At 57.4% G+C, this 11,290-nt stretch overlaps 1 protein-coding gene across 1 annotated transcript; it reads right to left on the minus strand.

The window, feature by feature from the left end:
- Window positions 1-6,946: 6,946 nt before the first annotated feature.
- Window positions 6,947-10,105, minus strand: LOC135441826 (low affinity immunoglobulin gamma Fc region receptor III-like). The gene is made up of 9 exons (XM_064701380.1): window positions 10,075-10,105; window positions 9,368-9,388; window positions 9,049-9,279; window positions 8,584-8,841; window positions 7,888-7,965; window positions 7,721-7,804; window positions 7,312-7,333; window positions 7,149-7,221; window positions 6,947-7,030 (listed from the first exon to the last, which is right to left on the minus strand). Exons 1-9 carry the CDS (start codon window positions 10,103-10,105, stop codon window positions 6,947-6,949), a joined length of 882 nt encoding a protein of 293 aa, XP_064557450.1.
- Between the last annotated feature and the right edge of the window lie 1,185 nt (window positions 10,106-11,290).

The raw sequence follows: 11,290 nt of genomic DNA on the forward strand, positions 1-11,290 counted from the left end.
TTTGCCCCAAGAAAACCTCTTTTACAATCCGATTCATAGCATCTGGGACGACATGGATGAGGACTAGGAAAATTATTACAACATAAAATCCTAAACTATTAAAACATAAAATCCTACCCTTAAAATTCTTCTCCAAATGGGAGAAATGTCAAAGAAATCTACCAGCTGATCAATATATGATCCTTTGTCAGTTTTCCCTATAATAGGTAAATTTACTCCATTGCTTATTGCAATTCAAGACTTTAAGGAGAAAACTTCCCAGTCTTTCGTTCTTATACAGAAATATTCAAGACCCCAAAGAGAAAAAACCCCCCAGAGTCTTTCGTTTCTCTTGTTTCTCTTCTGAGTTGTCCTTTGCAGTCTGAGTCCCGACTTTTGTCTGAGTATTCGTTTCTTCTTATATCTTGTTGAGGAAAATCGCTGGATAGTTGCAGACTTGTTACGAAATGATGTTGTAGCTCTGCTGAACCGATCTGGCATGTCGTGCACTCAGGGGTTACCTAGTTTTTGATTCAACTGACAATAGGGTTAGAAAACACACAAGCCTCCCCAGGAGGGGAGAGGCTTAGGACCCCGAGGGTTTTTACCAAAGGCACCAAGTCTGGAGAGGGCCCCTCCTTGCCTGAGACGTCACCGGGGGTCTGGCCCGCCCCCGCCCGCGCTCGGCGCATGCGTGCTTTCCGAGCTGCTCTGTGTCTCTCCCGAGGTAATTTTTTTCTCTCCCTTTTTCTTCCGCCTCTGAATTTTCCCCCCTCGGTCTGCCCCTGACTGTCTCCTCCTCCTCCGACGCTGTGTGTGTGTGGCCTTTCGTCAGCGTGTGCGGCCGTCCCGCCGGCACCCGCGCTCTGCCGCGACTCGCTCCGATCTGTGTCCCGGTTTTTTTGCGTCACAACCGCGCGCCTTTCTGCTGCCTTGCCGGCCCCCGGGGCCGCTGCACCCCCCGGCCCTGAGCTTAGCAAAGCCGTATCTGAACTAGCGTCTTTTGTTTTTTCTTCAGCCGCGCTCCCTGCCTGTTCTGCCGCAGCCTGGCTTTTCCGCTCCGTTGCTGCTGCATCGCGAGAAAGCGCGCCCCCCGGTCCCCTCTCTCCCCCCAGCTCCCTTCCCCTTCTGTTTCCGACTCCCCCATGCTCTCCGGGGTTTTTGGACGTTTTGGGGGTTTCTCAGGGTTTCTGGGTTTTGGGACCGGGTATTTTAATAATATTTCTTGCTCTTTTTTCTCCAAGAGCATTTTTCTTCTCGGCCTTTTAAGGCCAGAGCTAATTTTTTCTTTCCTGGAGCCTTGCTCCCCCCTCTCTTTCAGAGAGTCCCCCCCCCGGACGTCTGGTGCGTCTCGGGGGTCTACCTTCCTGGCCTTTTAAGGCCAGAGCTAATTTTTTCCGGAGTCTTGCATTGCTCCCCCCTCTTTTGAGGGCCCCCCCCCGGACGTCTGGTGCGTCTCGGGGGTCTTCCTGGCCTTTTAAGGCCAGAGCTAATTAATTTTTTGTATGTTTGTGTCACACCTTATAAGGTGGACAAAATTTCCCGTTGTTCCTGGGAAGGTGTGCCTCCCATGTTCTTATTTTCAGGCTTTCTTACCAAATCTGTCGCCAGAGCAGTCTGGACGTCTCGATCACTGTCCAGCAGATCAGGAGAAGTGGACCCAGGGCGCCTTCTGGTTCCAGTCCGGGCTGTTCTGCTACGAATTCTCTTCGGCAGAAACTGAGAGGTGGAATTCTCAGTGACTGCTGTTTTTTTTTTTGCAGTCTCTGCTGGCTTTTTTTTTTCTCTTCTTCTCTCTTTTTTCTTCAGGGCTTTGAAGGTGGTGGTGGCCCCCTAAAGGTTGTGGTGGTCAGAGCTCACCCAGTGGAAGCTAAATGTCCGGTTTATCTTCCCCCGAAAGGTTTTGGTGGTTCGTGGTCCGTCCAGGGACGCCAAGTCTGGGTTTATCTCTTCCCCCGAAAGGTTGTGATGGTTCGTGGTCCGTCCAGGGACGCCAAGTCTGAGTTTATCTTCCGTTGTTTGAGGGGCCTGAAAAGGCCCTGGGTGACCTTGGGGCACCCCACGTATCGAAAGACGAGAAGAGGCTTCAGTTCTTCTTTCTGGTTTTATGTTTATTAATTGTTTATCTAAAAGATGTTCTTTCAGCCAGACAGAGATCTGCACAGCAGTCAGCCATGGGCACACTCCCTCTCCCTCCGGGGCAGCCACGTATCTTTATACCCTTTGCTACGTATACAATATTTATCATTTTTCCCCAATACCATCTATTGTTATAACTCGGTGTACTCTTAGTAATAACCAATAGAAAGGTGCCACCGTGGCCAAAGAAGATGGAGGAGAGGAGGAAGAAGGAGGAGGACAGGACACACCCCAATTCCTCCATCTTACTCCTCTAAACCCCCCTGTACATAAATCTTAAACCTTGTGTCTCACCCTCTAATTAACTAATCTTTCCACCCTTCACCCCGGTGAGGCCCTGTGAAGCCCTCATCCTTGTCGTCTCCTGTTAGGGTTAAAGTCCAGCTACCAGACACTTCTTGGCAACATTCCAGGAGTCCCGAGCCCCCCCCAGGGTCTCGGAGGCTCAGCATCTCAGGACTGAGATATTGAGATCCGACAGGGATGTCTGGCTCTGCCCCCCTAACTCTTTCACTTTCTCTTCTGCAGCAGAAGGAAGAGGCCGTTTGTGCTCAGTGTCACACAATGGAGGGGATGGAGGGGGGAGGTCTTCTGTCCTGTGGGGATCCTGTCCCAGAGGGGACACATGCTGGACAAGGGGGGTGCTGTCCTGGTGCATGGCAGCTCCAGAGGGGTCCAGATTTCTCCGTTCTTGCTCATCCCCTGCAGGATCTGAGCCAGCAAGAGCAGCTGGGGAATGGAGAGCCAGCCAGGAAGGGGCTCCCAAACTCCTGCTCCTTGAAGCCAGTGGCCATCCAAGGGTGGGGCCCAGCCATGGCCCAGCCCCACTGCACAGGGATGGCCATTGCCCAGCCCTGCTCTGCCCAGCCCCAGGTGGCAGCCAGCACCTGAGGGTCCCCCTGCCCCCTTGGCTTTGATTCTGGCAGCTTTAGAGCTGCTGCAGAGGTGAGAATTCTGTGGGTGGAAAAAGGCCTGCCTGTGGTTTGCTCAGCCCTGCAAGAAGCACAAAACCCAAACGGAGCCCAAGCAGTGTCTCTGTGAGGGCCTTTGATGGTTTTCAGATCAGGGCTGGCTGGAAATCCCCCTCTGCAGGGGCAGCTGTGGGGGAACCAGTTTGGAGATGCAGCCATTGATCATTTAATCCCGGTCTCCAAGGGACTGAGACAGCCCCATAACTACTGCAAATGCCACAACAATCTGTTCAAAAACCTGACTAGGTCCTCCTTGAACAAAACCTGCAGCCCGATGGAACCACATGAAAAGAAAGTTTGGGTTCTGGAATCGGCTGCCAAACAAGAGGGAAATGTATGGAAATACTGAGCAGTGGCTGTGCCCTGTAGTTGTGGTGGGGCTGTGGGGAGTGACCCTGTCTGCATTCCAGGTGGCCCCAAAGCTGCTCCATCCCTGCCCTCCTCACCTGCACAGGGCACAGGGAATAGACAGGGCTCTGCCCCACACCAGCTGCACACCTTCCAGGGTACCCCTCCACTTCACAGAGCTGTGGGAGCCTTACTCTGGCAACGCTCGGTCCCAACCCATCGCGACAGTGGCTTCGGACACGCTGCCACAGTCAGTTCGGACACCCCGTGACCGTCCCGGCACTCGCAGCGTGATGGCAGCTGGGCCTCTTCCTGGTGCTCCGGGACCACCATTGCAGTCCCTCCTTTCCTCAGACCCCACCGCAGGGTCTCTGCTCCCGCCTGTCCTGGGGTCTCCCCTCCGCCGTTTCGCTCCCTCCACGCTCGGGGCTCCCCAGTGGGGTCCCGGTCCCTCTGTCCCGGCCCCTCCCACCCGCTGCCCCCCGGCCCCTCCGGCCGCGCCCCCCAACAGCCCCGGGGCCGGCACCGGCAGAGGCTGCCGAGCTCCTGCAGGATGATACGTTCCTGGGGCAGCGCCGGCTGAGCAGGGCCCGGCTGCCTCACACCGTCCTTGTCCGCAGCACTCGGGCTCCAGCAGCCCCGGGCTGCTCCTTCGGGATGTGCTGACCGCTCACGGAGCACTGCCCTTTGTTGGGAATGAGCCCAGGTGCTGTAGTGTGCTCTTAAGTTTGTCAGTTTGCTCCCCCATTTTCTGTATTAAATGGTTTCTTCCTTCCCTGTTAGTTCCCGCCGCTGCTACCCTGTCAGTTAGGTTGCTATGGAAACCTCGCTGTTCTTAGTTGCCGAAATGAAACTGCTCCTCCCATATCCTCCCTTATAAGTGAAAGTTGTCTCCTCCCTGGGCCCAGTCAATCACCCCCTTCTCCTCCCAGGTTTCGAGAATTTTCTTTTCTCTGGAAGGTATGGTTGGCTGTTGCCCCGGGGCCCCTCCTATGCTTCATAACAGTTGGTTACTTTGGTATATCAATTATGTTTCGCACCTCTAAATATGTATTACTATTGGTTAGCCGGGTTTCCCTGCCTTTTTTCCCCCTTTTCCCTTAAAACCCTCTCCCGCCCCCTGTTCGGGGCCATTTGCTGGGAGGTGCCCATCCTCGTTGGTGCTTCTGCAATAAACCGACAGTTTACCTCCAGCAAGTGGTCGCCTCCTAATTCGTCTCACATCGCGCCGCTCTGAGCTATCACCCAGCTCAGCCCGAGGCCAAGACGCCGAGGGGGGCTGGCGTCAGATGCGCAGGGGCACCGGCCTTCGCCCCTCACCAGCTAGCCGGATCCAGGGCCGTGAACGCCCGCGCGCACCCAGGAACACCTGAATCATCCCCAAGGCCTGGGCCAGGACGTCCTTTGAGGCTGCGCCTGAGCCCTGAGGGGTTTGGGAGCCCTATGGGTGTCACTGCTCTGTCCTAAAATCTGAGTGGAGCAGGAATGGCAAGTGGGGCCCACCATGTCCCTGCCCCGTGGGCCTCACCTGAGCACCCTGCGGAATTCCCAGCGCTTCTGTTCCACCTGCATGGCCAGGTGCTGTTCCTGTGGGTCTCCTCATCCAGCCGCTCCCGCCTCAGCCACAGAATCGCAAAATGCCTGGGAGAGGCAGTGGAGCTCTCTGTTTGTGCACAGGGATGCTTTAGGAGCATGGTTAAATTACAGGAATCCTGTCCCTAATTACAACAACTCTGTAAGGGTCTGCAGCTCCCAGAGTAGAACAGGGGGCATTGATCTACACAGATCCAAGTTTGCCCGATTCTGTTGTCCCAAGGCACTGCTCCCAGCCTGGGCGGTCCCTGTGCTCTAGCTGCAACTTCAGAGCCCTTGGGGCTGTGGCTCTGCTCTACTCCTCCTCACCTTGGGGATACTGTGTGGGGATCAGCAGTGGCCAAGGAAGAGCAGGAACTGCAAACATGCTCTGGAGGCCCCGGACAAGCTCTGGCAGAGTCAGCACTGAGCACCAGCTTTCCTCAGGTGCTCAGTGCTGACAATCCCAAGGCAAATCAACATTGACAGAGCTGCTGTACCAGGGCTGGAAAAGGAAAAAGGAGTGAAAGGCTGAGGGTTTGCAGGAATTTTGGCACAAAGCCACCAGAGGTGCTACTGTGGACTCGATACCTTCCTGGTGTCAGGCGCTGCCTTCCTTCCATTCGGGATCATGGAGAGCAGTCATGGGTGTTACGCAGGGCATGTGCCTGGCCCTGGGACACTGCTACACTGCCAGTGGGCACTGGGATCCAACCTGCTGCCTTGGCGGCTTCTGCCCGCTGCCGGTGGTGGTGCCGGGACCGATTGGTGCCCGTGAGTTTGCAAAAGGAGCGATTTCCCCACCTCCCTCCCGTCCGAGGCCGCCATGGCCCCTGAGGGGATGGAGCTGGAGCGGGGCGCCCCCTGCTGGCCGGGAGTGCTCCCTGCAGCGCCCCCTGCTGGCCGCAGTTATAACTGCCATAAAAAGCAACAGCGCTCAGCGGGCGGGAAAGTTCAGGGTTTGTGTTGTTTGTTCTGTTCTGGTTTATAAATTTCCCAGTAAAGAGCTGTTATTTCTTTTCCTCCACTTTTGCCTGAAAGCCAAATCATTTTTCAAATTTAAAAATTTTAGACATGGGTCTCCTTTCCATTCCGAGAACGCTCCCACTTTCCTTGACAAATATTTCTCATTTAAATGAGTTGCCAACTCCTGGGTTCCAGAGTGGATGGGACAGACACCCCAAGAGCAGACATGGTCAGGGACTTGGCCGCCTCATACTCTGGCTTTTAAGCAGTTAGGCCACCAAGTGCCCTCTCCCCAGCTGGCACTTCTGGTCACGCGGCCACTCAGGAGCTGGTTTTGGCAGAGCGTCACACTGTCCCCAGTGTGCCACGGCTGACACAATGATGGACAGATGGAGCCCTATCTCATCAAAAGCAAGGCCTGACCCATCCCTGCAACACACAACTGTCCCAAAATGCCTCCAGACATGAATCTTTTCCTCTCTCTGACACCTCACCCTGCGCAATGGCCTGATCCCGACTGCCCTGGAAAAGGGGGAGGCTCTGGAACCCCCAAAGGGCCTTTGTGAGAGCATTGTGTGGGGAAAACGTCAGAGGAGGGGTAAGGGACAGGGGACAAGAGAATCAAGAGCCTCCTGATGGCAGCTCTGGCCATCAGAGCAAAGAAAGTCCAGGGCCCTGCCAGCTTCCTCTGGTGGAGGAAACGTGCTTGGAGAAGTGTTCAGGGTTTGTTCCTTTTCAGTTGGCTTTGCCTAGAAATCGTTCTGTGTGTGACCATTTGGACGCTGAACCTTGTTCCAGTTTGTGCTGGTTTTATTTTCTCTCATTACTGTTTCAGGAAATTGTTCTTCTCTTAGCCTTTTGGCACCTTTGTGCCCCCACTGGGAGGGAGAGGGACACTTTTTAGTGGCAGCACACTCACGAGTGGGTGCCCATGGGTGGGGACCCCCAGTAACCCCCAGTTCCCCCCAGTGTCACAGCACATTCCCGTAGATGTCACCGGGTTCCTGTGGTTGCCCCTGGGGTCCCTGCAGCTCCGCGTAGGTCACCTGGGAATCCTGGAGGGTGGTGGCACAGGGGGACCATGTGAGAGACACGGGCTGTGGGATCTGGGTGGGGTGACACTCATGGGTGACGTGTCCCTCTGAATGTGTCACACCCATACTCACCCCCTACCCTCTTGGTAACCACGACATGGGTGTACAGCACCTCCCCCTCTTCTTGGGGGGCTGGGGGATCCAGGGGGGCCCTGAGGGAATAAAGGGGATGTGGGAGAGGGGATGGGAGGGCTTGGGGGTTGCGGTAAAAGGGGAGAGTGGGGTTTGAGCCCCCCACTCACCTTTCCTGCTGCTTCCTGGTGGCTGCAAAGGAAAGAGGGATGGGGTGACTGCAGGGTCCCAGAGCCCTGAACCCACTCAGGATTCCTGAACCCCCACAGGACCCTCAATTTCTCTCAGTACCCCTGAGTATCCCTGAAGGCCCCCAGAATCCATGAACCTCCCCAGTGTCCCTTACCAACTCAGCCTCAAGAACTCAAAGCCCAGCAGGACAGAAACCCTCCCCAAACATCCCCAGAGCTCCTGAAAGAATCTCCAGCATCCCTCCAGGACTCTCCAGCACCTCCCCAAACCCGACAGGACCCCCAGACAAGGTCACACTTCTGGGGCTGTGGGTGCTGCCCCCTTGCTCCCCAACTCTGGGGGCCTCTACAGCTCCCTGGGACCCCTGTGCCCCCAATTGTCACCCACCCACACTGTGCCATCGGTGCCAGGCCACAATGACACCCATGAGCAGGAGCAGGAACAAAAGGGCTCCACCGATCCCTGCGGCCACTGCAAGAAACAGAGGGGGACACATCAGGGTCGCCCATCACTCCAGGGGTCCTGCACTCCCTTGCGAACCTGAGGGCCCCCACCTGTTTCCCTGTGAGTCCATTTATCTTGTGGTGTCACCTCCAGGACACCGGGGGTGATGGTGACATTGTCCACAGGCACTGCGGGGACAGAGACAGGGCTGAGGCCACAGGCACGGGCTGGCAGCCGGTGAGGGGGCATGGGGATGGGCAGGGATTGGTGTGGTGGGGGATGTTTAGGATGGTGTGACGCCACGGAAGGGTGAGGGGACATGTAGAGTGATGGAAGGACCCAAGAAATGTGTCTGGGGGACATGGAGGTGCCCAGGGCAGGGGTCCCTAGCAGGATGTGGGAGTTCCCTGTGCCCATCCCCACACTCACTGCGCACCGTGACACGGAGCCGGGCGCAGCTCTTCCGCACGGCCCCCTCTCGGAGCGCACCTGGCAGCTGTAATTCCCCGAGTGGGAGACCCCCACGGTGGGCACCAGCAGCTGCGGAGACCCCTGTGTGCCCCCCACCACCTGCCTGTCCTGGTAGAACACATGCAGGAGGGGGGCTCGGGGCCACAGGGGGTTGGGGGTGCTGAGGCAGCTGAGAGTCAGGAGGGACCCCATGGTGGGTTCAGGGGTCCCTCCAGCAGTGGAACCAGGTAGAGCTCAGGGTAGGAGAGGGGAGGTGAGGACTGTGACTCTGAGTCTGCTGCGAAGGGTCATTGGGGGTGTCAGGAGACTGGAGTTCCAGCCATGGGGGTGCTCACCATGCACTATCACTGCCACTGCTGCTGACCGTGACTGCCAGGACCCCACCAAGCCCCCGCAGCTGTACTGGCCACTGTGGTTCAGCTGCAGGGGGTACAGGGACAGCTCGGTCCCATTGATGAACCCCCTCACTTCCTTCTCGTCCTGGTAAAATCGCACCCTGGTGACTGTGTGGTTCCAATGGCCGCACCGACAGCGCAGTGTCATCGTGTCCCCCTCCAGCAGCACCCCTGTTGGCACCTGCAGCACCAGATTATCTGTGAGACAGGAGGGTCCCCTCTCATGAAGGGGCTCAAGATAGGTCCAAGGTGGTCCCTGTGACCCTGAGAACATCTGGGTGCACGGGGATGTCCCTGTGTGCAGGGCACAGGCTCTTGCCACACAAAGGTTGTGATGCCACCTAAGGAGTGGAGTCCATTCTGACTTGTCAGGGGCCACCCTGATCATTTAACATCCCCACTCACCATCTGAGACAATTACGGGGGGGCTGAGCCCAGTGCCGGGTCTGTGACACGTGTAGGTGCCTCTCTCGGTGACAGTGAAGTTATCAGGTCCCTCCTGCCACCAGAGCTGCCCATCCTTGTACCAGGTGATGGCACCGGTGGTCCCCAAGCCCTGGCAGGTCAGTGTCACCTGGTCCCACAGCACCGCCGGCCTCCAGGGAGGATCCACCAGGAGCTGGGTGGTCTGGGCACCTGTGGGTGACAGAGGAGACCAGCCTGCCAGGGCCAGTGTGGGGCTGGGGACAGCAGGGTTGGGCCATGGCATCCCCCGAGGACTCACCAGCGAGGCCGAGCGTCTGGGCTGGAAGGGAGAAGGGAGAAGGGTGGGTGGGGGTGGGTGGGTGGGGGTGGCCCTGCAGGGGTAGCAGCACCTGGAGTACAGGGTGTGGGGGATGTCCCAAAACTGTCCCCATGGGGACAGCAGTTCTTGTTAGAAAATGTGTCTGGGTGGCCACAAAAGAATTGGATGGTCAGGGGACATGTCTGTGTCACAGCCACCCGTGCACCACATCACTGTGGCACAGACACCTTGGGAACAGGGACACCGAGGCCACCCTGGGCTGAGGCAGAACATGGAGACACTGTGAACACCCTGGCTACAAGGACACCAAGGACACAGTCCATGCTGGCCCAGGTCACCCCCACCAGCTCATGATCCCATCCCCATGATCCCATCCCCATGGCCACATCCTCACCGTTCTTGTCCCTGTCTGTCCCTGCATCCCAGTTCCCTTGTCCCTATCCCCAGAGCTCCCTGAGCCCAAAGGTGCCAGTCCCCACATTCCTGTCCCCACATCCCCATCCCTGAATTCCTGCCCCCCTCTCCCTGTCCCCAAAGCTACCCTATATGCCCAATCTCACCAAGGTCCACTGTGGGTAACATGGACTGGCTCTGCTGGCATTGGGGACCTCAGGGGATCTCACAGACCCCTGTGACCCCTCCCCTCGCCATCCCCGGGGCGTCAAGCCCGTGCCCAGGGCACTCACCCCACAGGAGCAGCGCCACCTTCCCGGCCATCCCGGTGTCCCCAGCCATGTGCACTGGCTGTCACTCGCTGCTGTGGCCACCGCTCCCCTGGCTGGTGGCTCTTCGGATGAAGGGGAAGGAAGCGAGGTCACGTTTTGTCCTCATGCGTAGGTGGCCCTACAGTGGGGGCAGGGTGGCCACGAGCTGGGCACAGGCTGGGGACAAGGCTGGGTGGGACACAGTGGGACATGGGGTTCCCAGGTGTGGGGAGCCTCAGTTTGTTTGGGGACCTGGGTAAGGGTGTCGAGGGAAATGGGAGATCCTAGGGATGGGGTCTGTGGGAATGGGGATATACAGGGCTGGGGGGACTCAGGGATGGGAGTCGCAGGGGAACATGGGCTCCAGGGATTTGGGGTCATGGGATGGGGATTCTGGGGGAATGGGGGTTCCTGTGGGAACAGGGGTTCCTGAGAGTATCAAGGTTGTTGGAAAAGGAAGATTTCAGGGGATGGAATGAACAGGAGAGGGTTCCTTTGCAATGGGGGCCTTGGGCTGTGGAGATCCTGGTGAATGTCAGTACTGGGATGGGGATCACAGAGAGGAATATAAGGAATGGAGGTCCCATGATTTGATTTCCGGAGAAATGGAGGTCCCAGGGATGAGCAGTGGCTGGTCAGGCCCAGGGGTCTCAGCTCCCCTCCTGGCTGCCTCAGATTTTGGGGTGACCTAGGGCCCAGCACTGCTCCCCTGGGTTGCTCATTTCCTGGGCATGGGGGTCCTTGGTAGCTCTGCCTCTGTGGTCTCCCTTGCCCTTCACTGTTTCATGTCTTTATTTCTCTATTTTCCCTTATTTTCCTCCCTTTTGTGCCATGTCCCCTCACCCCCAGTTCGTGACTCAGCAATCCTGGAGAACACCTGAGCAGGGAAAGGGTTGGGGGGAGTGAGGGGAGTGGGGGGTGCAGGGAAGGGTGGGGAGGCTGTGGGGGATGGAGGCGTTGGGCTGCGCCCCCTCAACGCTTTGACTTTCTTTGCCCTGCACAAGAAGGAAGAAGAAGGAGAGTCAGATGGGAAAGGGGCGGTTCGGTCCTGGGGGGCCACATCCAGGGGGTTCCTTTACTGGGGGGATCCGGTCCCAGAGGGTGACACATCCTGGCATGGGGTGTCCTGTCCCAGGGGTAGCGTTTCCAGAAATGTCCCTGCACATTCCTGGTGCCTGTCCCAGGGGTGGCACATCCT

Source organism: Zonotrichia leucophrys, unplaced genomic scaffold, assembly GCF_028769735.1.
Source record: "Zonotrichia leucophrys gambelii isolate GWCS_2022_RI unplaced genomic scaffold, RI_Zleu_2.0 Scaffold_566_32626, whole genome shotgun sequence".
Classification (NCBI taxonomy): domain Eukaryota; kingdom Metazoa; phylum Chordata; class Aves; order Passeriformes; family Passerellidae; genus Zonotrichia; species Zonotrichia leucophrys.